We start from the raw sequence: 26,826 nt of genomic DNA, 5'->3' as shown, positions 1-26,826 counted from the left end.
ATTTTGTATCTCTTATATTTTTGTCTTTTTCTTATTGACTCATTAGTATTCTATACGTATTCTGAATACTAGATCCTTTATCCAACAAATTATCTATAGTCACATTTACCAGCCTGTTTGTTTATTGCTTCAATAAAGTACTTCTTAGGCTTTTCTGTGAGTTAAACTCTTTCTACATAAAGTGTGATCCATGGGCCAGGAGCATCAGCATCAGCTGGGAATTTGTTAAAAATGCAGATTCTTAGGGCCCACCTGAGACCTGCTAAATCAGAATCTTAATTTTAACAAGACCACTAGATGATATTTATGTGCATTAAAGATTTTTAAATACTGGATTAAGTGATTAAGAAAGTGCAAATTTTCTTCCCTGGGGTAATAGCATAGTAGTCCCCGCCTGCTTTCTGCTGTTTTTTTTCTTTTTTTTAAGATTTTATTTATTTATTTGATAGAGTGAGAGAGCACAAGCAGGGGGACCAGTAGAGGGAGAGGGAGAAGCAGGCTCCCCGCCAAGCAGGGAGCCCGATGCGGGGCTCAATCCCAGGACGCTGGGATCATGACCTGAGCTGAAGGCAGACGCTCAACCATCTGAGCCACCCAGGCGCTGCTGTTGCTTTTTTATAAAAGAAATTCCTTGGCTTTGGACCTGTATGTCCTCAGTTCATATATCCTGGAGCTGTACCACAAAATTTCAGAAATCAAAGAAGCTATTAGAATCTGATTTATTGATCTCGGGGCCATGAGATTGAGCCCGGCATCAGGCTCCCCGCTCAGCACAGAGTCTGCTTAAGATTCTCTCTCCCTCTGCCTCCCCCTGCCCCCCAGTGTGCACGTGTGCTCTCTCTCAGATAAATAAATCTTAAATATAAAAAAAAGAATCTGATTTGTAAGTCTGGATGTTTATGGGATTTCGTAGTGGGGTTTTCAAAGTGGAGATACACCTGTTTTTCTGATTCCCAAGAAAGAAACAGTGTTGGCAACTGCATTGTAATGCAATTCAAAATGCAAGCCTTGAAGGTTTTGTTGAATGCTGCCAAGAAAGGAACTAGTTCAGCCAGGAAGCATAATCCATCAAATGCCTTCCTTGTTCGTACATGCCTCTATTTTTAAGTTGACACAGAATGCTCCAGAAATGAATAACAACTAGAATTAATAGGGGAAACTGCCCAGAGTTGTGCATGTCGTCAGACATGTGATGACTCCTCTATATCAACATGATTTCCTGAGGTTGGCCAGCTAGGAAGGGGAGCACACACGGTGAGAACACAGGACTGCAGTCGAGAGTCGTAAAATTATAGCTCAGAACTCCTTGCCTTCTCCAGCACGAGGGAAGTGACTCCACAGGTTGAGACCATCTGGCTACGGGGGTGTGGTGGAAATACGTACTCCTTCCTGAATGTCACGGATGCTCCCCCCTATCCCCGCCTGTCCGTAGTATGCAGGGGCACAGAACACTGGATCTGGCAAGGGGTGGTAAGAAGCAGAAACGTGTTCCCTCTGGCCTGAAACATTTCATTTCCTGCTTCCTCTCTCTCTAGACCTGCTACGGCAAGCAAAGAGGTCAGGAGTCACAAATGGTGCAGCTATGAGATCAGTGGTCCCGGCCCCTGAGTGATCAGGTAAAGCAGATCCTCCCCACTGACCCCTGTTGGACATGTAGCATGAGTGAGGGAAAGAACACTTTTGTTTGTGTCAAGCCACTGAGATTTGAGTGTTGCTTGCGATGTAGCATAGCCTGGGTTATGCGGATACAGTGAGTGTAGATGACTCTGCCTTATTCATGAGAGCTAACACTGTTGAGTGTTACTCCCTAGCCCAGGCACCACACTGTGTTCCATGTGCATGATCTAGTACCTCCCCTTCCAGGACAGACAATAGTATTATATATTATATGACATATGCGATATGTATCTGTATCATATGTATCAAGTTTATGTAGATACCATCTTTTTTATATGTATATATATCATATATAAGATATAGATATGATATATATATGATATATATATATCATATATACATGCGGTATATTGTGCAAGGAGGTTTTCTTCCTTTCTTCTTGTTATGCTAAAGTAGTGTCTCCCCTTCTAGCTAAGACTAGTCCCTCCACAGGCAATCTGGATACCATCTCTTCCTCCCTTATAGTATTGGTTATTCCTTCACTCTCCTGAATCTGTGTTTTCTCTCCTATTTGCTTTGCCCCTCACCATTCTCAGGTCTCTCCAAACTTAAGAGAAGCTCTCCATCCACCTCTCTTGCCCCTCCAAATACTATCTCCTGTCCTCTCCCATCCCATTTCAGTCTCCTGGATGTCCAAACTGTTCACCCACACTTGTTTCTTTCATCTTTTCCCACTCTCTACTCCAGTATTGTTTCTTCCTCCATCACTCTACCAAACACTTCTTTTCAGCATTAATGATATGCATTGAGAAATTCAGGGGGCAGTTTCCACCTTACTTCATTTCTCAGCATCACGTGACACAACTGACCACACCCTCCTGTTGAAACCCTATTCTGTCGGCTCTCTCTCTGTGGCTCCTCTCTGCTTTCGAGCTTCATCATCTCTTGCTGGGCCATTAAATGTTGGCCTTCAGCACGACTCATCCTAGCCTCTCTTTCCTTTTCATTCTATAGTCACTTTCCAGTCTTTCACCTAGAAGTCTTTCCCGAGGCTACCTAGACCCAGGCACCCCCAAATATGTCTCTCCATCTGGGGCTCCTACTTGCCAATTGGCTGCTCAGCTCAGCACCTCCACTTTGATGCCTTAGTGTGCTCAAGGCTGAACTGTAATGTTCTCCCCACCCCGCCTGCCTAACTCCACCCTTCCTTCTCTTTCCTCGGTGTGCCCCATCTTAGTGAATGGCACCACCCTTCCCCTTTTTGCTTATGTTGAAAACCCGGGAGTAGAGCTGCATCAATACTTTCTGGAACACTCAGCAGCAAAATGTGCTTTCTCTTTTTGAAATTTAAAAAAAAAACAAACTTGGGGCGCCTGGGGGGCTCAGTTGGTTAAGCGTCTGCCTTCGGCTAAGGCCATGATCCCAGGGTCCTGGGATCGAACCCCACATCGGGCTCTCTGCTCAGTGGGGAGGCTGCTTCTCCCTCCTCAGTGGGGAGGCTCCTTCTCCCTCCCCCTCTCCTCCCGTGTTCCTACTTTCTAGCTCACTCTCTGTCTCAAATAAATAAATAAAATCTTTAAAAAAAAACTAAACATAGCATAACTAAAGGAAGTTTTTAAAAATTCTTATTTTCCCATAGTGACTATTATGATGCTTACACGAAGAATATCTTATTTTTCCCAAAATAATTTAGGGCCCTTCTTTGCTGTTGTTCTTTTTTTTTTTAAGATTTTATTTATTTATTTGACAGAGAGAGACACAGCGAGAGAGGGAACACAAGCAGGGGGAGTGGGAGAGGGAGAAGCAGGCTTCCCACAGAGCAGGGAGCCCGATGAGGGGCTCAATCCCAGGACCCTGGGATCATGACCTGAGCCGAAGGCAGACGCTTAACAACTGAGCCACCCAGGCGCCCCCTTTGCTGCTGTTCTAAGAGCTCTTTGGTAGTCCTGCACTGCCTGAGTCAATAGTCAGATACCATTTCCTATTGATTCTACCTCCTAAGACATTTTCAAGTCGGCCTGCTCTAGATCTGCCAATACACCATATTCTAAGCCATAGTGACTGGTTGTTGGTATATCTGCAGTAGTCTCTGAACCCTCCTCCTTGCTCCAATTTATTCCCCACAAATCAGCCAGGCAGAATGATTCCAGAAATACACATAGCTGATCCTGTCACTCCACTGCCTAAAACCCCTCAATGGCTTCCCATTGTCCTTAGGGTGAAATCTCAGATCCTTAACAGGCCCACAACCCTGCCACTTTGCCATGAGCTGGTGTTACCTCTTTGAGCTCCTGGAAAGAGCTCTGTTCTTTATGAGCCTTTGCCCATGATTTACTTTCTGCCCAGAGCTCTCTCACCTCTCCCAGCTTATCCTTCTTCAGTTCTTAGATTTAATGATGTTTCTTCAGATAAGCATTTCTTAACATCTCACACCATGTCAGTGCTCTCCATTAAACACTTTCTTTGTACCCCCCACTTTGCTTTGTAAGTAAATGATTATTTGTGTATTGCCTCGTTTAATCTCTCCTTCCAGTTTTAATCAGACTTCCTGAGAAAGTCAATAACATGCTCTCCTACACACAAGGTCCTTGAATCCAGCTTTGATTCCAGAGCTCGTGCCCACAACTAGCACATGTACATACATTTCCTCATCCTGGAAGTTGGCTTTTTGCCTCTTTGTTTTATGGTGTATGGGAAATTAAAGTTTGACTGTAGAAAAATCTCTCTGGATGAACCCTAAAGCAATGGTGTTCTAATGTTGGTGAATCTCTTTGTGCATTTCCTGTCAGTAGTGGATGGCGCACCTCAGCCTTCTGGGGGAGGACAGAGGGAGACATTCAAAGCTGTCGACAGGTTGGGCTGGCTAAACTAGACCCCAGCTCTCCTCCACTGTATAATCAACACATCCACGAGGGAGCAACATGAACCACCTTACAGGACTGCGGTAGGACTCATTCATTCGTTAAAGATTTAATGAGCATCTAGTATATGGAAGGTCTCGGGTTACATGCTGGGAATACAAATGCGTTTTGGATGTTTAGCAGAGTCCCTATTTCATTTAGTTAGAGACAGTCACTTATTACTAGTACTATTACAGTTATGTGTCGACGTTTGCCTGCGTCACACAGCCTGAGTGACAGAGCATGTGATATTTGTGACGTTTGTCACTATGCTTACGGGGTCCCTGCGGGACCTAGATAAACCGCCAACATCAGCGTTGCGGGCTCAGAAGCATCACTGCGCGGCGTGGCCGCCCCTCCCCTCCCGGCCACCAGAGGGCGCGCGGCCTCTACCGCCCCGCCCGCTGCGTCTGCGCCTGCGCCTGCGCCGTGCCAGCCGCCCGACCCTCCGCTCCCCTCCCCCGGCGCCGGCCCCGCCTCGCGCCCTAACGTTCCGCCTCCGTTGCCCCTAGCGGCTGTTTGTTGACTTCCGGGGACGCGGTAGTAGCCGATGTCCGGGGTGTCGCTATGGGGGCCCGGGGGGCTTCCGCGGCCCGCGTCGGGACTGAGGTGCTGCCATAGGCCCCACCGAATCGCCTTTGCCACCTTTCCGGTTCAGGCGCAGGCTCCCCGCACCGCCCTCAGCATGGGGGAACCCGAGGAGGTGGTGCCCGGTGAGTCGCGTCCGCGGGGGGGGGGGCGGCGGGCCGGGAGGGAGGGTCCGCGGGCGGGCGGGCGGGCGGCCAGGTCCCGCCTCCGGGCCGCCCCGTCGGGGGAAAGGCCCGGGCGGCGGCCGCGGGACTGGGTCTGGAGCTCGGGCCGCGCCTCCGCGAAAGCTGGAGAGGAGCGGAAAGGAAGGCGGGGGGAAACACGGGGAAGGGGGTGCTTGTGTTTTCTTCTCTTTCTTTTAAAATAAGCTTTCGATGAGTTTCTCCAACGCGGGGGCAGTTTTTACCTCCCTATAAACTTCCGCAAAGTACCTCCCTCGAGGTCCCCAGGACCCAGTCATGTATTGAATGCGGTAAAGAGTGGGTGACTAGAGAGCGTGGGGTAAAAGGAAGGGGGGAAACAACTTAGAGAAAGGGGGTGCAGAGGGAGCCATTACGAGTGCTCTTTCAAGACTTTTTCTCTGAGCTCCAGAAATACAATTGACATTGTGACGCCGTACCACACGTATAGTGTAACAGACGTAGACGTTTCATGAAGTGGTGCTTATTCTAACCACTTGGAATGCTCTCAGATCTTTTTTATAGTACATTCCTTTAAAAATGATAATCGTGACCCACTAAATTGATTTTCTGACCCACTAATGGGTCGAGACCAACAGTTTGAAAAAAAACACTGGATTACAGCAGAATCAAGTGTGTGTGTGTACATATATATTTAGCGTTTTCTGCCATGCTCTTGGCTCTAACATGATTAGATTCCTGACCTCCTGGAGTTCACAGGCTAGTAAGAGATACTAGAAAGTAAACAAAATGACAGTACCATTTCACAATAGATACCAGGTGACAGAGCAGTGCCACCAAACCCTGGCTTGGGGTGAGGGTATCAGGGCAGGCTATCTGGGAAGCCAGAATAGAACAAAACAAAATTATTCATTCTAGAAAAACCCAGAGTGTGTTCTAGAACCTGGCCTCTTCAATTTCAATTATCAGTTTGAATTGACACGCCTCACAATTGTTCTCAAAGGGTTTTTCACAGTGGCTAGTCCCTTGTACATTATCATTTATTATTAATACTTATGTTCCCTATGTGTGATTATTCTCCTTGAGATTTCCTCAAAAGCTGGATCTGGCCTTGTGTGTGTGTGTTTAAATGGTTATTGAAAACTGGTAGGGATTTTTGGTCTCTCTCTAAAATGGTACTGGACCAAAATAGTCTGTGAATACTACTCAGATCAGGTAGTATTTAATGACTTAAGAATGTTAAATCTCAACATCCTATATCGACATGATGCTAATGATGAAACTCAATACTGTCCTGTTCCCATGTGTGGAGAAAAGCCTTCAATCGGGCTAGACTGTGAGGTGTTAACCAGTGTTAATGGGGCACGGATTTTATCAGTCAGCTCATTCCAGGGAGCAGATGGTCCACCTGGGCACGGCAGGACTTTTAGTATCGCGTTGAGAACTGCCTTCCTTTTTTTACTTTCCACCAGTAAATAATACATATTTAGTAGATTTCATAAATAAAACCAGAATAAAGTCTGAGGAGTGAGACTGAAGGTAGAAGGAGGATGTAAACAGTGCTAGAGCGGAAGCAAAGCTGCCACAAGACAAGGAATCTGTATAGATAAGTTACTGAAAAAAAATAGTAACAGACAACATAGTAAAAGTTGTAAAATATACTGTCGTATATTTGCAGGTTCGGGTGCTGTGTTTACATTTGGAAAAACTAAATTTGCTGAAAATATTCCCAGTAAATTTTGGTTTAAAAATGATATACCTACATTTCTTTCATGTGGAGATGAACATACTGCTATTGTTACAGGTTAGTATTGAAATCCTAACTGAGGATGGTAATCCTTAGAGAACCCTAAATATTATAGATGTGCTGCGTTTCAAACATGTTGAATATATTTCCTTTACCAGAATAATGTTTTTTCTTTCTTTTATCAGAGAATTCTTGACAATTTGATTCATCAAGAGAGTGTTTTAAATTTTGAATCCCCTTGGTATATTTAAATATGATTTTGTATACACACTACTTTCTTGGAATAAATTTATTTTAATATATCTATATGATCAAAAGTGATTACTGCATAATCTTAGAAACATTTTTTTAAAGATTTTTTATTTATTTATTTGACAGAGAGAGAGACAGCGAGAGAGGGAACACAAGCAGGGGGAGTGGGAGAGGGAGAAGCAGGCCTCCCACTGAGCAGGGAGCCTGATGCGGGGCTCGATCTCAGGACCCTGGAATCATGACCTGAGCCGAAGGCAGACGCTTAACGACTGAGCCACCCAGGCACCCCTCTTAGAAACTTTTTTACACCTAACAGAATCTGGTAACCCCTAGATGGACAGTTAAAACAATTCATTTTAACCTGTTTGTAACCTTGTAACCTGTTTCAACACGGAAAAGCAATACAACTTTTAAGTGTAGCTTTTTTATTGCTTTGTGATGACTTCATCTCATATGACTTTATGTTGAAAATGCTTCAGTTTCTTATGTCTTTTTCCTTCCCACCAGGAAATAATAAACTTTACATGTTTGGCAGTAACAACTGGGGCCAGTTAGGATTAGGATCAAAGTCAACTGTTAACAAGCCAACATGTGTCAAAGGTTTGGGGTCTTTTCTTCTTTATTGCTTTAAATACTTGCACTACATAAAGTACTTTTATTGATTGTGATGTTCTTTAATATCATATTAGGAATAATAAAGCCTTTAGTTCTTTAGTTTCCATTATTTACCTATTATTGGTGTTTAACTTTATTTTTTATATGATAATCAGAACTGCTTTTATATATTAGGGTCTAAAAATCACATTGCTTTTTAAACCCGAAGAACACAAAGGAAATAATAATTCTCCAGTATTGCACTTGAATATCCTTTTATTTTGCCTGTTTGTTAACCTGCTTAAATATTACTGTTATTGTATATACAAAGAACAACCAATACAGTATATAAGAATTTTGAGCTTTGTCTCATTTGTTAGAGTTGTGGACATCATGGTTCTATGTAGTTGTTGGTTTTATGAATTATGCTTTACCCTGCTGCATATAGTGAGTAGCTGTACTGAACGAGACATCGGGACTAGGGGTTAATTAGTACTAGTGTCCTTACAAGAACAGGACAAAATATTTTAAATCAGGACTGTCCCAGAAAATATGGGATGTATAATACCTTTACAAAGCTTTCTTAGCATTATGTGTAAAGCTTCTGTTGGGTTGTTACCTGTGAACATCAGCTAAGTTTGAGTGGTGATGGAGATTCTTTGGGATGTGCCAAGAGCAGTATTCTTAATCTTCTTAGCTAAATTTTTAATTTCAGCTCAAAATGTCATTGTAATTTAGCATATCCATGCTATTTATAGATAATGTTATGGAATTTTCAAAGTATTCTACTTGGTCAAAAAGTGTTTATTGAGCACAATGTACTATAAACCCTAGGTTGTTTGGGGTTTTTTTTGTTGTTTTTTTTTTAAAAACCCTGGGTTTATTCACATGATCTTTACTCTCAGATATCTAATAGATGAAGTAACAGATTGTCTAGACTGAACTTTGACACCAGGGACTCTGTCTTAGTGATCTTTGCAGCCTCTATGCTAAGCACTTAGGAGGGGTTCTGTAAATCTTTTTTGAACATGTAAATGAATGAGTGAAGAGCTTTACCATAGGTTATGCCTATGAATATTGGACTTGTAGTGTTTCATTGTGTGAGGTAGAAGGTGAACTTGACAATGGTGGTAGCAGATTAGGGAATAGATCAGGTTGGTGAGGAGGCAGCATAAAGTGCCACAAATCTCAGTACATATTCATGACCTGTGGAGATTTGAAAAATACATAGCAGACCTACTGACTCACATTCCCCAGGGGTGGGGCTGAGCTATCTGTATTTTTCTCAAAGCTCCGCTGGTTATTATGATGCACAGCATGTCCTGAAAACTTTTGGCTTATTAGTTAAGAACATCAACTTTGGAGTCTGACGGGCCTGGGTTTAAATCTCGTTTCTACTGCTTAGTTACCATTTGACCTGTGTTATTTATCATTTTTGTAACCATTAAATCTTTTAATTGTCATATTTTTTTGTATTTTTAGCTTTAAAACCTGAAAAAGTGAAATTTGCTGCCTGTGGACGGAACCACACCCTAGTTTCAACAGGTGTAGTATTCAATCTGTATGACTTTCTTTCCCAGTTTGAGGACAGAGTTCTCATTTGTGGCTTTGTAAAATTAATAGAAATGGTACCTTGGCAATAATAAGATTAGGATTTTTAAAAATGTAAATGGTTAGCACACTTGTTTGCCTTTGAAAATACATAGATAAATGTTAACTGGCTGCAGAAAATCTTCTTTTCTTGGATTATGTCAAGGGGAAGCCCATCCTTACCTATGCGCACACCTCAGGGGCTGCTTGCTCCTGATCTTGCTCTTTCTTTTCTTTTTTTTTTTTTAAGATTTTATTTATTTTTTTGACAGCGAGAGAGGGAACACAAGCAGGGGGAGTGGGAGAAGCAGGCTCCCCGCGGAGCAGGGAGCCCGATGCGGGGCTCGATCCCAGGACCCTGGGATCATGACCTGAGCCGAAGGCAGACGCTTAACGACTGAGCCACCCAGGCACCCGCTCTTTCCTCTTTTCTGAGGGCGAGTGGAAGCCACCCCCAAAAGGCTATTGATGTGAGCACAATTCCAATCAGCATCCAAATGGGCTGTGTATGTCTCTGTGTAGAAACTGACAAGGTGATTCTAAAGTTTATATGAAAAAGCACAGGACCTAGAATAGCCAAAACAGTTTTGAAAAGAACAAAATCGGAGGACTAACACTACTGATTTCAAGACCTCTAAGGCCACAGTAATCAAGACACTGGGCTATTTGCAAAAAGAGAGACAAAGATTATCAGAACAAAACAGAGTCCAGAAGTAGACCCACACATATATGCCCAACTAATGTTTGGCAAAAGTGCCAAGGCAATTCAGTGGAGAAAGGGTAGTCTTTTCAACAGATGCTGCTGGAGCAAATGGACATCCAGGCACTGATCACCGAGCAGCCTTTCTTACCTCCTTCTCTCCCATAGCCTCTTCTGTGTTCAGGTTATTCTCACCACCTCCGGCTCCTCCTCAGGCCTTTCCCCTTATTCATACTTTTTCCTTGCTAAAATATCTTTCTCTCATTCAGATTCTTATCTTTTAAGACCCAGTATAAGTCTTCTTCCATGGAGCTTTCTGTGCCTATTCAACTTTGACTCATGTCATGCTCTGAACTGCTTTAGTATTCCACCAACTCTGGTTCACGCGATATGTGTTAAATCACGTGGCCTTGTGGTATGTTCCGTTGGAAAGCTAGTCTTGGTTCGTCAGCTAGGTGTCATCTTTTCTAATATAATCTAACTTTAAATTTTTACTGATTCAGGCTGATTTTGCCCTCAGTTTCCCCTATAATTTAGTGAGGCTTTAACTTCATGTGCATTTGTATGACAGGTATAACTAATTTTTAATATGGGTATGTTTTTAAAAATCTTCATTATTTTTGAGCTTACTGGCAATTTTTATTATCTGGGTATGATACACTTCATATTTAATTAATAAAGTAATTAACACACATTTACATAGTGTGTACAACAAGCAAATGCCGTTCTAAGAATTTTATAAATGTCAGCTAATTTGATCTTTATAAACAACTCTGTGAAGTAGGCAGTATTCTTATCCCCATTTTGCAGATGAGGAAAATGAGCCACTGAGAAGTTAAGTACAGCTTGCCCTAGGTCACACAGCTGATGAGTGGCAAGCCAGCATTTGCACCCAGGAAATCTGGCTCTCCAGTCCTTTCTCCTAAACACAATACTATACTGCCTTCCTATTTAGCTAGAAAATTAAAATACACATAGAATTTTCATGTTTCTAATGATACTCTTTTTGGATTTGCCTCATTTTACTCGTTACATATTATATCTTAACTTTAATGGGTATGGAAGTTAAAATTAATGAACCACATCTCTTAAAATAGTTTGATTTGGATTATAAACTAATTTGGAAATTACTTTCCTCTTTTTGCTCTGATTTAATAAAGTGCTGCATTAGCAAGAAAATACATTCCACACATTCTGTGCATTTCAGTTGCTACTTAAGCTCTAAACTGATTTAGAAAATCTCACAAACATGTATAATCTTGCTTGTTTTGCTTGATTTTTGATACCGAATTAAAGTTGTTCACCAAATGGTAGGATAATAAATGGTAGGATAATGTCAGCTTTCAGCTTTCTTCACTGTTAACAGGGGAAATATCTGGTACCTGGCCTGTCTCGTAAAGATGGTGACTGTGGTATATTGATGTTTCTTTCCTTTTCCATGTGCAGAAGGAGGCCAAGTATACGCAGCTGGAGGAAATAATGAAGGACAGCTGGGACTTGGTGACACTGACGAGAGAAACTCTTTTCATCTAATTAGTTTTTTTACTTCCCAGCGTAAGATTAAGCAGCTCTCTGCTGGATCCAATACTTCAGCTGCACTAACTGGTGAGACTTTGTTCCACTTCAGGCTGGGAACCATCCCTTTCCTTTAGACCAGGATATACCAACTGAGTCACCTGACCCCAGCATTGCTGTTTCATTTTCTTTCATTAACTATGTGTTTATGAAGACATAAAAATTGAACTTTGAATCATGACATAGAGTCCAGTTTTGTGCTTATTTAGAGTTAGATGTAAACACACACGTAGCTGCCATGCCTCCATCTACTCCTGTAGATATTAAATCGTCATTTGTGTGTTCTGAACGTTATATTTGCAGCCGTTATAAGGTTGCTGTCAGAAACATAGAAATCTATTAGATATGTGTTATCAGAATATGGTCTGGCGGCACCTGGCAGGCTCAGTCGGAAGAGCACGTGACTCTTGATCTTGGAGGGTTGTGAGTTCGAGCCCCACCTTGGGTATAGAGATTACTTAAATAAATAAACTTTAAAAAATAAAATAAAATATGGTCTGTATTGGTCATTGCATCTCTCTGCCCTCCCTCTCAAAGCCCATATGAGAAGTGTCTTTAAAATGGGAGCCAGGATACACGCAGTGTCTGTGAAGAAGCTGCTGTGGGCTTCTCCGCTCCAGTGGGGGAGCTGTGTGGCCCATGGCGCTGCTCCGGCTGCCGGGAGGGCTGGAGTCACATCTGCAGCGTCGTGCCCGCAGTACCGTCCACCGTCCACTTAGCCTCTCAGCGTCCTTGTGGTTCCTGTTTTCAGTTTTCCTTTGATTTGCCTTATTATTAAACCACTTCAAAGATTTGAAAATTTTAAATTAAAGGACGTAAGTCTTGATAATTTCTAAAGTATTTTGCCTAGCTTCACTTTTTCTTCCATTGAAACCCTAATCAGAAAGAATACACGCTAATGCATTTGGGAGATGCTCTATGTGCTCAGATATCTCCTTAATCTCTGAAGTTATGGTATGTGTTTTCAAGTATAAATTGTAAAAAAAAAAAAAAAGTGAAATGCATTTCTTTTTCTTTTTTGTCTTTCTTTAAAACTTCGTTTTTATAGTATTCTCAAGAGCAAGGTCCTCCAGGCCCTTTTGACCTGGGACTTGCCCAGGAAATGTCCAGTGTGGCTCATGCTGTCCAGTTCAGTTGCAGCCTGACTGCTTGAAAAGAAGAAACATTTGCTGTTCAGAGATAGTAGACTAAGAAAAGGTTAAGTTGAGATAATAATATGGACACGATTAGCATCATGTTATCCTCTGTCCTTTATCATCATAGAAGCCTTTCATAGGAGAAATTGAACTCTTATGCAGCTAGCTGGTGTGAATGTCTTAGTAGCACTTTTCTCTCAAGACACGTAGTTTTTCTAAATTAAAAAATAAATGCTGTGTTGGAAATATAATAACTCGATAGCCTTGCTACCTCTTAAAACCTTTTTTTCCTCCTTGTGTTTTCTTTATAGAGGATGGAGAGCTTTTTATGTGGGGTGACAATTCTGAAGGGCAAATTGGTTTAAAAAATATAACTAATGTGTGTGTCCCTCAACAAGTGACTGTTGGGAAACCTATCTCCTGGATCTCTTGTGGATATTACCATTCAGCTTTTGTAACAAGTAAGACAACATTTTGGATTCATTATGTTACCTCGTACTTCTAAGTGTTTATTCAGTTAATGATAAAATCTAACATTTTACAGTTCTGTAGAAATAATGCCATGGCAGCCTATGTAATGAAATAATTGTGGTCCGTTTTGGGTCACAATGCCTCTCTATTTTAGTAATGACAGTTTATAATTCAAAACTCTGAGATGTTAACTTTTTTAGTGAATATTAGAAAATATTAGAAAAGCAAAATGTATGTCAGAGACTTCTAAACTTTGGTTCTCAAACTTCTTGGATTCCTTGGCGTTGGAAATGAGATCTATGGGCCACTTTCCCTTGGGTGCACTTGCCTCTGTACTTAGACCTACTCTACTCTTGTCCTGCTAATTAGCTTTTATTGTTTCAGTAAGGGAGTCATAGACTTTCACTGTGAGAGCAAGGATGTAGAGTAGATGGAAAAGGAAGATTGCTCAGTATGAGATAAGATTTCCTTTGCTGGAACTTTCCTTACCATCCCCAGTCTCTCCCTTTCTGGGGCTCCCTGGCAACCTTTTCTGCCTTAGTTAAATATTTGAAATGTTATAGTCTGTATCTACACAGGGAGTGATAGAAGTATGATCATTCCATCTTATTGGTGGTTTTTCTAACAGCATAAACACCTAGAGGGAATAGTTTTGTGGCCCCTCTTAGATATCTCTAAATCTTTTACATTCTATGCACCTCATATTCAGATTTAGAAAGTGCTGATTGACCCATTCCAGTGGCGCTCAGATTTCCCAGTGAATTGGTAGCACCATGGTACCAAGAGAGGGCAAACTCCCGACTCAGCTGGCATTGGTTGCCACTATATCAGCTTGTATCTTGAACAAACTAATAATAAATATCGTCAAATGAGGAAGTAAGTGAATGAACAATTCATTGTGTTCCTTGGGGCAATGCTACCTACCAACTTATTGGCAACTTTCTGGCTCCTGGGGTTGGTGTAGTCTATGCTCACTTTGTTTATGAGACAAAGAAACAAACAAAAAACACAGATGGAAAAACAAATAAAAGTCCAAGCAAAAGCATTGTCTTCTCTTTAGATTTTAATAAAACTGCCAAATTCAGTTTTATGACTAAACTCTAGCCAGTAGGAAAACAAGGAATTGCTCATTGTAGCCAACAGGCATTGCATTGAGCTTTTTTATTTTGTTTATATTTATGCCTTTTATTTAAAAAAACAGCTTTGTAGGGTGGAATTTAAGAAACAAGACAAATGAGCAAAGGGAAAAAAAGACAAATTAAGAAACAGACTCTTAACTAGAGAACAATCTGATGGTTGGCGGGGGTAGGAGGGATGGGTGAAACAGGTGAAGGGGATTAAGGAGTGCACTGTGATGAGCGCCAGGTGTTGTATGGAAGCGTTGAATCACTATATGGTACACCTGAAACTAATATTAACACAACTAACTGGAATTAACATTTTAAAAATTAAAAAAAGAAAGTCAAAGAACATACACAAACCCAGCTTTATTGACATACATACTTTACATACTTTACAGTTCACCCATGTTAAGGTGTGAGGAGCAGCAGGAATTTATAGACAAAAGTAGAAAGAAACTCATCTGGACTTAGTAACTCCTTTCATGTAAGAGGCATGGGAAAAAGAGGAAGGGAGCCGACAGAGCACTTCTGTGCTAGTGTTTGCTAAATACTGTATAGAAAACTGTGGTTCAGAAAATTTCATTTTCTGTGCAGATCAATCCAGAAAATCAGTAGAGCTGGGTTTGTAGTATTTAACCAAGTTTTAAGTGGTGCATATTATGTGTGTTGGATGTCCCACAGCTTCCCCAAGTTCTGTTTTGCTAGAAGGACTCTCAAGCTTCAATAGCTTGAGAGTTATACTCAATGGCAAAGATTTATTACAGCAAAGGATACAGAGCAAACACAGCTGGAAGGAGATATGTGTCCTCCAGAGAAGTCTAGCATACACTTCCTAGTCCTTACTCTTTGCTGCACAGAACGTGCTTTGAACTACAGGGATGTGTGTGTAATGTCCCTGCCCAGAGAAGCCCACTCTATTCTCAGGATCTTTGGCTTTTATGTGGGGGTGCTGATTGTGTAGGCATACCCTGCTAGCAACTAGTCACAGCAACTGAAACTCCGATCCCTCAACAGTGAAACCAAGTGTACGTTATCAATGTTGATGGTTGTTCAAAGCAACCCTAAGAACCCAAGCTGTCATAATTTGTTGTTCAGGTTACCAAACAAAATCATCAGTCACTAACATAAAGAACACTCCAAGGGCCGCATTCCCAGGGGTTGGTCAATGGTCAATCATGGTTCTCTTGGAGACATGCAGATAATAACCAACCAGATATGCTGTGTTACCTCTCTCCTCACATGAATGGTGATATGTTTTGTGTCAGATCAGGTTATGTAGCTACAAAGGTGTTTAAACTCCTGCCTTATAGAACTCAGTTCAGTTCATAGAAATGAATTCTAAAAAGTTCCTGCTTTCGAGAAGCTCATAGTCATAGTGTGGTAAGAACATAAAAAATCACCTACCAACTTATTGGCAACTTTCTGGCTCCTACAATTCCCAGATGGAATCTGTTTCCAAGTTAGAAATGATTTTTTTTAATAGTGTTAGTATGGACAAGACAGTGATTAAATGTCACGAGTTCCTTGATAAGAGAATTTTTCCGGAGGAAGTGCTATCTAACTGAGCAAAATCTGCTCTCTTAAGGCTCACTCAACATATTTCCTTCACACACAAATGCATTTTCTAAAACAAGTTTCATAAAAGCAGTTATTCATTTAACAAGTATTCACTGAGTGTTTCATATATCAGACACTGCTAGGTTCTTGGAATACCAAAGTGAGCGAGACAAAATCCATGTCCTAATGGGGGCTTAATGTCTAGTCATTTTGCTTTACTATAAAAGGAAGTAGAAGAAATAAGATGGTCTCTATGTGAAACAGCTAAAATCATTTTCTAGTTCATTAGTAGCGATGGTCATGAATTCATAAAGATTTTGGATTAGCATAATCAAGCTAAGATTTTAGCTTTATTTCCTTACCATACAGTAAAAATATCTCAAGAAAGGGTAAATTGATCAAGTTGTCATTTTCTAAATTTTTTATTGAACATGAGAATGTGTACCCCAAAGACTAGTATTTTGTCCATAATTATGTCATCCTTGATCATTGTTCTTTTCCTTCAATAGCGGAGGGAGAACTGTACACATTTGGAGAACCAGAGTGTGGGAAGTTAGGTCTTCCCAGTCAGCTGCTGGTCAATCACAAAATGCCCCAGCCGGTGCCTGGAATTCCCGAGAAGGTGGTCCAAGTAGCTTGTGGTGGAGGGCACACCGTGGTTCTCACAGGTACGTGTGGATCCTGCTGCTCTGTTCCCTGCTTTCTGGGGTGGCTAATAAAAAAAAAAATTACACTCATTTTCTTCTGTTGTGATAAAAACACAACATCTGATCCACTCTCTTCACAGATTTTTAAGTCTATAATACAGTATTGTTATCTACAGGCACAGTGTTGTACAGCAGATCTCTAGACCTTACCTTGCATAGCTGAAACTTTATACCCCTTGATTAGCTGCAGCCCTTTCCCCCTCTTAGCCCCTGGCAGCCACCACCCTAGTCTGTGCTTCTGTGAGCTTGACTTTATTAGATACCTCATACAAGATGGCCTCACATCTTTTTTCATTAAGATCCCCATCTTTGATTTCCATAGTTAATACACATCTTTGGCCTATGGAAGAAAACTGTAAGTAGAAAAAAATGAATCTTGTGGAATTGTTTTTGCTAACATAATGGACATTTTCATGATCTTAACACCTTTAATGGCAGCAGATAACATTGTTTTTAACTTGTTTTCAAGGACAAACTGCCTTGCGCGCGCATGTGTGTGTGTGTGTATTCTATATTTATCTAAAATTGATATCACTTTTCCTGAAATACCTTCTTTTCCCTGTTCATGCTGTTTTCTATATGTCATTGATAATTCTTTTCTTTGTGATATTCACAATGTAAAACTTGGTAATTTCTTTGTGATTTTTTATGTTCTATTATAGTAATTTGACAAAAAGTGTTAAGATTTTAAATTACAGATATTTAAAGAAAGTTAGAATCTTAATAGCAATGTCAATTTTGGCTTCTGAATTTTATATTTGGTATGACATGTCATTTTTCAGGATTCCAGTCAATACGGTAAAATATACATACTCCTTGATAGTATGCTTACTAAATTGTTGCCTCCAAATTTGTTCAACATTAGATTTATTTGAGTAGCATACAGGTAATACAGCTAGTGAACTATTGTATTTTTTTGGTCAAAAAGAAATTAACAGTTTCTGAAGTCACCACTTAATCTTCAGTAGCCCAAAGGTAGCAGTGTTGTAGGCAAATTTTGAATAATATCCAATTCTCAGATGATATGCTTACTGTTGCAAGGTGATTGAGCGATATTTTATCTTTAGATTTTCCTCTCATATTGCTTTTCCTTGACTTTTTGTTCTAGTCCAAGTCATGCTTGTTAAGCGGTGGTTTCCCAGAATTACAATTCCCAGATGGAATCTGTTTCCAAGTTAGAAATGATTTTTTTTCAAGGCCTCCATTCTATATTTGGAAATAATTCTGAGGTTTAAGATTTCTTTGATTTTTCTAACAAAATGGATTTCCATATTTTTTTTTTTTTTTAAGATTTTATTTATTTATGTGACAGAGAGAGACATAGCGAGAGAGGGAACACAAGCAGGGGGAGTGGGAGAGGGAGAAGCAGGCTTCCCGCCGAGCAGGGAGCCCAATGTGGGGCTCGATCTCAGAACCCTGGGATCATGACCTGAGCCGAAGGCAGACGCTTAACGACTGAGCCACCCAGGCACCCCGGATTTCCATATATTTTTAAGAAGATTTATTTTAGGAATTTTAAACTTAGAAATTAATCTATAAATTATCTGAAAATGTATTCTGTAGGCAGAAATTCAACTTATTCCTTATGTGTTCTGTAATTTCTCTAGTTTAAACAAACATTATAGAATTTATTAGGTGATTGAAGGTTACTCTAAAGCACACAAATGTTGATTATGTAAAAATAACATCATTCAACTATATATTATAAAATGTCATTACATAAAATGAGCACCCAGATAATCCATGATACTTTTAATTATACTTAAAATTTAAAAATGCCCTGAAGTATGATATTTTCTTGAAATATTATAGACATTTAGCTTTCTGTGGACTTAATTTTGAGGTTAAAAACTATGTTGCCAGAAATTATTCTCTCTAGATTTTTGTAGACTTTGGGATCTCACATACCAGTATGTGAGTTTTTGTATTTTAAGTTTTTAATTTTGTGACAAGAATATGAAGACCAACAGATGGTTGCGATCTTCTGATCTGCATTTGGCTAAATACGGCATTGCGAAAAAATGCAACCTTTTCATCATTGTGTCATAAATAAGGGGGCATTTCAAAACAAAAATTAAAAAACTCTCAATTTTATTGTAAAAGATACCCTCTTAAATTATATTCACTTATCTGTATGGAAAATTTACTGCTTTGTCTGTTTTTCACATTTCTCCATGGACCTGTGCAAGCTTTGTTATGCGCCAGCCCTGGTGAGAAACCTGTGTTCTGGAGTACAGTGTAGACAGAAATAGTCCTAACTGATGACGAAACAGACCTGAAGCACATATTGATTATCAGTTTGACTAAGTACTAAATTGAATACCTAAGAGTTATAGAATACTTTGAAGACCTTAAAGGAAAGAATAGCTAACCATCTGTTCTAGACCATTCCCTTCACCAAAGGGAAGGGCTTGGATTAGATGATTCTATGGGGGCCCTCCCTAGCATTGTTTTTCCTTTTGTCTATAACTCTGATCTCAAAATCTGTTTGGGTACCATTCATTAAACTACTTTAAAGATAATTTAAATTAGTTTATTGCCAATGAATTTATTTAAAACATAATACTCCACGTGACCGTAAGAGGTTAGAAAATAAAACTATTGGTTGTGGCGATGGTATGATTAGTTTCTACTTTGAATCGGGAAAACAGTGGACTGCTGAGAAAGTGTCAGCTTGGAACTTGGGAAACACTAAGTGAAGCAGAGTGATATACGTAATCTGAAATGTCATCGCCAGCATTAGCAAAAGCTAAGAAAGTTATAAGATGGGGTCCACAATGAAGTCTGGATCCCAAGGGAAAATAAGAACTTATCTTAACTTCTCTAGATTTGGACAAACTCAGGATCTCTACAGGGCAACAAGTTACTAGTCATGAAATCAAATGTATTCTGAGAAATCAGAATAATACTCATATGAAGCCACCTACTAAAACCTGTTTTCCTAATAGAGTATCATTTGTCAACATCGAATTACATTGTTAAATGTTACAAAGATGATAAGACCAACAATTGGATGAGTTGTTATATGTAATGTCCTTAGGTAAAAAAAAAAAAAAAAAAGTAGAAACTGTCATCACTGCTAATCAGCCAAGTACCTGAAAGCGAACCCGATAGGGTAAGGAGCAAAACTTCTGGCACGTGACTCCGGCTGCCTGAATGGCCTCACTTCACAGGCTATCTCAGCCCACGTAACCTAGAGTGATCAGCAGCCAGCTAGAGATGTACAGATGTCTTCATTTACCCAGCACTCTACTGCTAACCTGACATTCAGAACTGGTGACATGCCATGCGATTATTAATTAAACTAAGAGATGGTACTTTTTACGTTAAAATAAGGATGTTTTGCCATAGCCTCAGTGTGGCTTCGTATCCTGACACAGCATATTTTCTTTAAGAGGTATTATCTCTCTGTCTTGTTTATGAAGTAAGTATTATTAGACAGGAAAAATGTAAAGCCATACGACAGTAGATGTGTGTTCATCAGGATCCTCCACTGTCAGAAATAAGATGAGTCGATTAGTTACTTTTTAGAAAAATGTTCTTACAACGGAATGTCCTAGTGTGTGTTCAAATCTGCCTGAATGCTTTCTCATGTAAGCCTCACAGCAACTTTATTAGAGAGGAATCATAACATCAGAGAATTTAGGTAACTGGCGTGCTGGCCACAGCCAGTAATAATGGAGGTTTGGACTCCTGCCTGAATCCAAAGCTCTTGCTCTTCCTCCTGTAGTGCAGAGAGGCGATGTGTGGGACTTTGGAGAAGGAGACCACGCTTCCTGACTCAGGGCCAGCCAGAGTTGTGTGTCTGAAGGGACCCTTTTGTCACCACCCATTTATCCTGTTTTTGTGCTTTTCCATTTCTCGAGAACATATGAACTAATGTTTACTAAGTTATTGGAGGTCTTTGGAGTCAAAAAAAATTAAAGGAAAAGCTTTTGTCCCCCCTTTCATTATTGTTGCGCTTCCTAGTAAAGGAACTTGACCTGTGAGTAAATCAAGCATATCTACGGTGAGTTTCAATTCTCATGCAAATTCTCCTCTGAAATTGTTTTACAAAATAGATTATTCTGTTAAACTATTTTTGAGAAGTAAGGAGTTCTTCTGTAGGAAACACTACTCTTTTTTTTAAGGCAATGAAAGGAATTAGCTTAATGACAATTGATGCTGTTTTTAAAGAGCTGAATGGTAATTATAGGGACATGTTAGGTAGTTCACTGACTGATATGTCTTTAGCAATTCTTTTTACGGTCATACGTAAAAGGTAAAATCAGGCCCATGCCATAACTTTTATAATCGTGTGCCTTGTCATTTTTCTCCTCCTTCATCATTGAGAATGTATACCTCAGCATTAGGTATTCTTACATGGATATTTCAGAGGCACTTAACTTTCATCACAAAAGTTTGAATGCAACAGTTTTCTAGATACAATGGTGACAGCGTCCGCTTCCCTGCAATCTTTTTCTTGTATTTGCTCATTCCCTTTCAGAGAAAGCCGTGTATACCTTTGGGCTGGGACAGTTTGGTCAGCTGGGTCTTGGTACCTTTCGTTTTGAAACTTCGGTACCCAAAGTCATTGAGCATATTAAGGATCAGAAAATAAGTTCTATTTCCTGTGGAGAAAATCACACAGCTCTGATAACAGGTACAGATGAGAATTTCTGTTACATATTTCTAGAACGGGGTATGTTTTACTACAAAATACAAACTGTTGGAACGAATGTATCTAATGTAAGCAAAGGAATCAATAATTGAGAAAATGGGAGTTCTTGTTTAATATGCCAAAGTTGCCAAAGTGTAAAGTTGTAAACTCTTTTTTAACATTTCAGTTCAATTTCAAATCAGTGTAAATGATCCAAAGATTTAGAACCTCAAAACAAGTCAGTGCTGTCAGGTAATATCATAGTATTATACTTTGGCAGAAAGCTGGAATCTGTTTGAAATTGCATCAGTTTGAAGACTCTTAACTCTGCTCAGGCCAGAGGGAAAAGTCTTACAGGAAAGAACTTTAAAACGTTCTCCATGTTCAGTGTGACACAGCTACATACAGGCTGAGTAAATTCCTATGACGCTTTTGCCGCTAGGAGGCGTTTCCAGGAGTGACTGCTACTTTCTCCACAGTGATAGAAACACACCTCAAAGGCCACTAGGTGGATACCTGGCTCCTCTAGACCTTTTGCTCTGTACTTTCTCCTTTACCCAGGGAGATACTGCTTTGGGCCTGCTTCTCAACCTCAAAAACTAGGTGCTGCTAATATGGACCCAATAAAGATTCTCCCCTAGAAATAACTCACTTACCTGTAGGTAATTGATATACTCCACAACTGTAATTGCTTTGGAACAAAAGCCCCTGTAATTTCACTATTTCTAGCCCACATTTCAATCTAAAAATGAAATTAAGCATTAAAAAGGCAGAAATCATACAGTATTTTGCAATAAGCCAGATACTGGTATTTCTACATTTGTTTCCTTCTTTCTAAAAAAGCTACTGCTAAATGGAGCTCATCTAATGGTATCTAGTTGGGGCAACTAGTAATCCGCAAATACAATGTATACTACCGTATACTGTTCCTTCTTCCCCAAAGAGCCTTTCAGAGAGAACTACCTGCCCATTTTCAAGTGTCAATGTCTTTGTTAATGTAGCGTGAAATAAAACTATATAGAATGTAAAGAATTATTATTCACTCATAGTCCCAGAAGAGTTGTTGATATGTATCCCTTACTGCAGGGTCCTAATGTCAATTTCGCTGTCCTTACTGCTCTTTTTCATCAACCCTAAATTGCCATTGATGGGAAACACGTACTTTTTATGGATCATCTAACACACAATTAGATTATTTGGTTAAACTTTCATACTACCTTTCCCCCTGATGAAAGAAGTTACAGCACTAATAATTGACCATTAACTTTGTTTGCTTTTTGCTCATAAAGCTTCGTCAGGGGATAGGTGTTATGAATTTTTTTCTTTCAGGACTAACAAGAGGTGTGTAGTGAGTTATTCTGTAAGTTCTTACCAGTTCCCCATTATGTAGCCAGTGGCTCATGGTTTAAAAAAGCTTTCAAGTTCGAAGTACAATCAGGTAGCTTGGATCAGAGTTTATCTTTTCTGGCTAAAGATAATCAAGTTAAAACACAAAGCCTAAAAAGCACTTTGGGTAAAAAAAAATCAAGGGTCAAAAGAAGAGGAAAAGGGAAAAGGATGATAAAGGAGTATATGTAAAGAAAGGAAATAGGTAGCTAATAGTAAGAAATTTAATAAGAGTCTAAATTTGGGGTTTAAATACTGGTTATTGCTTATTAATAGGGCATTTATTTTCTGTATTTTTTTTAATATTTATTTATTTGAGAAAGAGAGTGATCGAGGGAGAGAGAGAGCAAGCACACAAGCAGGAGGGGCAAAAGGAGAGGGAGAAAAAATCTGAAGCATACTCCATGCGCTGAGCACAGAGCCCGACTCAGGGCTTAATCTCATGACCCTGAGATCACAGCCTGAGCTGAAACCAAGAGTCAGAGCTTAACTGGCTGTGCCACCTAGTCGCCCCTCTGTATTAACTTTTGAAAATTTTACTGAATTATATTATTTTTTCTCCTCATTTTTCCTTCGGTTCTCTTGGATTTTCTTAGTATGAGATTACTTTGCCATCTTAAACTAGAAGTTCCCTTAGAAATGATCTTATCATTTCCTGGCTTAAAACCATTCATTCAATTTATTGCCATTAAGATAGAGTTCAGAAATTCTTAATATGAACCAACAGGGTCCTCTGTAGTGTGGTTCCTTCCTACCTCTTCAGACTCAACTCATACCACTGGCCCCTTTGTGCTCCAGGCACATCGGTTGCCTTTCAGTTTCTTGACTGTGTTGTTTTCTCTTGATTCAAAGCCTTCATATGTGTTTTCTTGCAGCTAATACCCTAATCATCCTTCAGGTCTGTTTGAAAGCCTTCCTTAATCCCCAGACTAGAAGGAAACCCCCCTCTTCTGCCCCCATCCTGGCCCCCTTTCCTTTCCTTCTGCTTCCATGGCACTTTCCACCACTTGAGAGAGAGGGTGTTAAGGAGGGCTTGAGAAGAGGAGTGAAGGTTCAGAATAGCTGCTCTGGCAGTGGGCAAAAGGGTTAACTGGAGAGAAACAGCAAGACTGCTTATCATTATCGTGAGCCATAGAGGGGCCCTCGCCATTGCTATAGGGACTAGTCAGCATGGTTGGTTTATGGCACTTCCCTCAGCAGCGTTCCACAGCCCAGGAGCTGAATCAGTAAAAGAGACAGTTGGATTGATCTAAGCTGGTAGTTTTCCACCAGCGGCCATTTTGTCACCCAGGGACACACGACAGTGTCTGCATACATTTTTGATCGTCCCAGCTACAGAGGCAGGGTGTTTTATGGACATTTAGTAGAAGCCAAGGATGCTGCTAAACATCTTACGGTGCACCAGACAGTCCCACACAACCGAGAATTATCTAGCACCAAATGTCAGGAGTGCCAAGGTTGAGAAACCTGAGGGGGAAAAAATAGATTGTATTGGAACATAGGGGGTCAGAATACAGAAGTCCCCTTCCCCTTGAGAAGATGGTGTGTATGAAGAGATGGCTCATGCTGGGTTGCTGCTATTCCACACAGTGCCTCACATGACTGGGCTTCAAGTTCACAAACCACCGATGGCTTAGTGATTTATTCTCACAGTGTCTGTTGCCTAATGTTACATGCAGGACCACAGAGACCACAGAGAGTGTGGAAGTATCATTGGATCAGAGTAAACTCAGTGCAGCATTTGAGGGGGAAATGGTAATTGCAATATAAGTAAATATATTTGCCTATTTACAAATAGATGCATACAAGTAAGGCTTTTATAAATCTCTCTCTTTTTTTGCATTTTAGATATAGGTCTCATGTATACTTTTGGAGATGGCCGACATGGAAAATTAGGACTTGGACTGGAGAATTTTACCAATCAGTTCATTCCCACTTTGTGCTCTAATTTTTTGAGGTTTATAGTTCAACTGGTAAGGACATCACATTTCCCTGTTTACATTTTCATATTCCTATATATTTGAGTCTTGCAGTATTTCATAGAAAATAGATACTTTTATGTTTGTTGAAAGAATATCATGGCTATATCTAATCAGTATACTCATTTCCTAAAAGTCAAATGTCAGACATCATGCCACTCAGAAAATCTGTCCCTTTCCTGATTCTCCTCCTTTGAGCATCGTCCTGAGTTCTCACCCTAATCTTGACTCTCCTGCTTTGTTCCCCTGTGTCTCTTGAGAACCAGAACTGTGCCATGCCTGGAAGCTTGGTTGTCTGCTCCAGCAACCAGCAGAGTGTCTGACACAATCACCTATAAATAAAGACTTATTTAAAATAATAATAATTTCACAATATTATGAAAGAAATGTTCAGAGTATGCTATTCTTATAACCACCCTGTAGAACACTATAAAGTTGCTAAAAAAATCTGTGTATTACAAATACTACACAATGGTTTTTTAGGCATTTTATTGAAAATCAGTTCTTTCTCAAAATCCTTTGAACGTTGGTTTCATTTTTCCTTGTTCCACCATAGTGCATGCTTACATTTTGCTCTAAGGACTTTTAAGCATTGAACTTCAGAAGTGTTCATGTAAAGAAAAAGGTTTGGAGACATAATTATCCCAAGAGACTGATTTCTTCTTGGATCACTTTTTTCCAAGTAGAACTTCTCTGGGTAATTTTTTTTAAGGTGTTTGTGTTACTCTCAGATTAAAATAACATTTTCTGACTTTGAGGAGGAACATAATGTGCCAGATAAATTGGAAGTAAAATGGTGTGTTAAACTTGTTCTAATTTTCAATTGTAGTGTTTAAAGAAGACATATTATAATTCGTGTGTGTGTGTGTGTGTGTGTGTGTATCTGGGAGGAGGGGAGACACACACTGACTACCTAGGAAGTCTACCATTAAGTAAATATTTTGTAGCTGAAAACTGTTAAAAACCCATTTGTGTTTGAAATCAATGTTGATTAATCAATATGTGGTTTTTTGCTGCAGGTGGCTTGTGGTGGGTGCCACATGCTTGTTTTTGCCATTCCACGACTTGGTGGGACAGAAGAAATGGAGTTAGAAGAAATAAATGATTCTTACTTCCCTGCAGCACCTTCTCTGCCCCTCAGCGATCTGAGCTCAGGAAATGTACTGAACAGAACTCTGTCAGCACGTGTGCGGCGAAGAGAGAGGGTATAGAGTTGGGGCCAGTTCTGTATCATGGCACTACAAAGAGAATGGGAAAAAAATGCATTTTCTTTTTAAATCAAAGAAGGGTCTTTTAAGATAGATTTACTAAGTAAAATGGTTAGAGGTGCAGGCTTACAAACTTAAAGCAAATTCAGAGTTAAGCTGTTAAACACACAAATGAGAAAATTCAAATAATCATGGATAACCTTGACTTAATAGAGAGTGGATACAAAGCAAAGATACAGAGCATCCTTTTAGAGGCCTATCTTCGCACTTCAGCTTGAATGCTGAATTATTTTCTCAATTCCATATGGATTGACTTACTTTACTTTTTATCTTTTAGTTACACCTCATGAGCCGTGGAAGGTTATACACTATAAACAATGAAATGTGGGAAACAGAGAAATAAGGACTTCAGTTCGAGATAGGGAATGTTCTTTCTCGTTTAAATTTAAAGGTTCTCATTCTGCTTTAAAATTATTTCAATGACACTTGTATTTAAAAAAAAAAAAACAGAAAATGCCAAATAATTTTTAAAGGAGATGTTCCTTTTTTAAAGAGTTGCTTTAAGTTCCAAAACATTCCCTTTGAAGTAAAAAGGTTAAGTTTGGCTTTTTGTTATGAAAAAGTAATATATGGAAAGACTGAGAAATAGCAGTATTTTGTAGTTATTGTTTGTTTAGGTCTCGTGACTAATTTTTTGTTTCCTAAGGAAAGCAGAGAGAATACACATATACTTTTCCCCATCGTGTGAAAAACAGGCTTCTAATTTAACAATTTAGAGCAACTTAGATGCAGAGATAACAAAACAAAACATTTTTGAGTCCTTGGGGATAATTTAAAAATGAATGTGGGACAGTGGGCAACTTTGAAGTCTCTCTCTTAAATATTTTTAGCAACTGGGGGGTAGTTTCTGTCAATACTA

At 39.8% G+C, this 26,826-nt stretch overlaps 1 protein-coding gene across 2 annotated transcripts in view; it reads left to right on the top strand.

Annotated features, from left to right (window-relative positions):
- The first annotated feature begins 5,029 nt into the window (after positions 1-5,029).
- The window catches only part of RPGR (retinitis pigmentosa GTPase regulator), a 51,954-nt gene continuing 30,157 nt past the window's right edge, over positions 5,030-26,826 (top strand). For both annotated transcript variants that reach the window (XM_035002978.1, XM_035002984.1), the window contains exons 1-10: positions 5,030-5,230; positions 6,924-7,049; positions 7,752-7,844; positions 9,321-9,383; positions 11,575-11,733; positions 13,151-13,300; positions 16,498-16,656; positions 21,182-21,337; positions 24,569-24,693; positions 25,719-25,904. In XM_035002978.1, coding sequence (XP_034858869.1) covers positions 5,068-5,230; positions 6,924-7,049; positions 7,752-7,844; positions 9,321-9,383; positions 11,575-11,733; positions 13,151-13,300; positions 16,498-16,656; positions 21,182-21,337; positions 24,569-24,693; positions 25,719-25,904 — 1,380 coding nt within the window. In that variant the 5' untranslated portion in view covers positions 5,030-5,067. The remainder of the gene's footprint in view (positions 5,231-6,923; positions 7,050-7,751; positions 7,845-9,320; positions 9,384-11,574; positions 11,734-13,150; positions 13,301-16,497; positions 16,657-21,181; positions 21,338-24,568; positions 24,694-25,718; positions 25,905-26,826) is intronic.

The sequence above is a fragment of the Mirounga leonina genome, unplaced genomic scaffold, assembly GCF_011800145.1.
Source record: "Mirounga leonina isolate KUSES-001 unplaced genomic scaffold, KU_Mleo_1.0 Mir_101609, whole genome shotgun sequence".
NCBI lineage: Eukaryota > Metazoa > Chordata > Mammalia > Carnivora > Phocidae > Mirounga > Mirounga leonina.
Note: the sequence above shows the minus strand (reverse complement) of the source record. Positions and strands in the feature narration are given on the sequence as shown.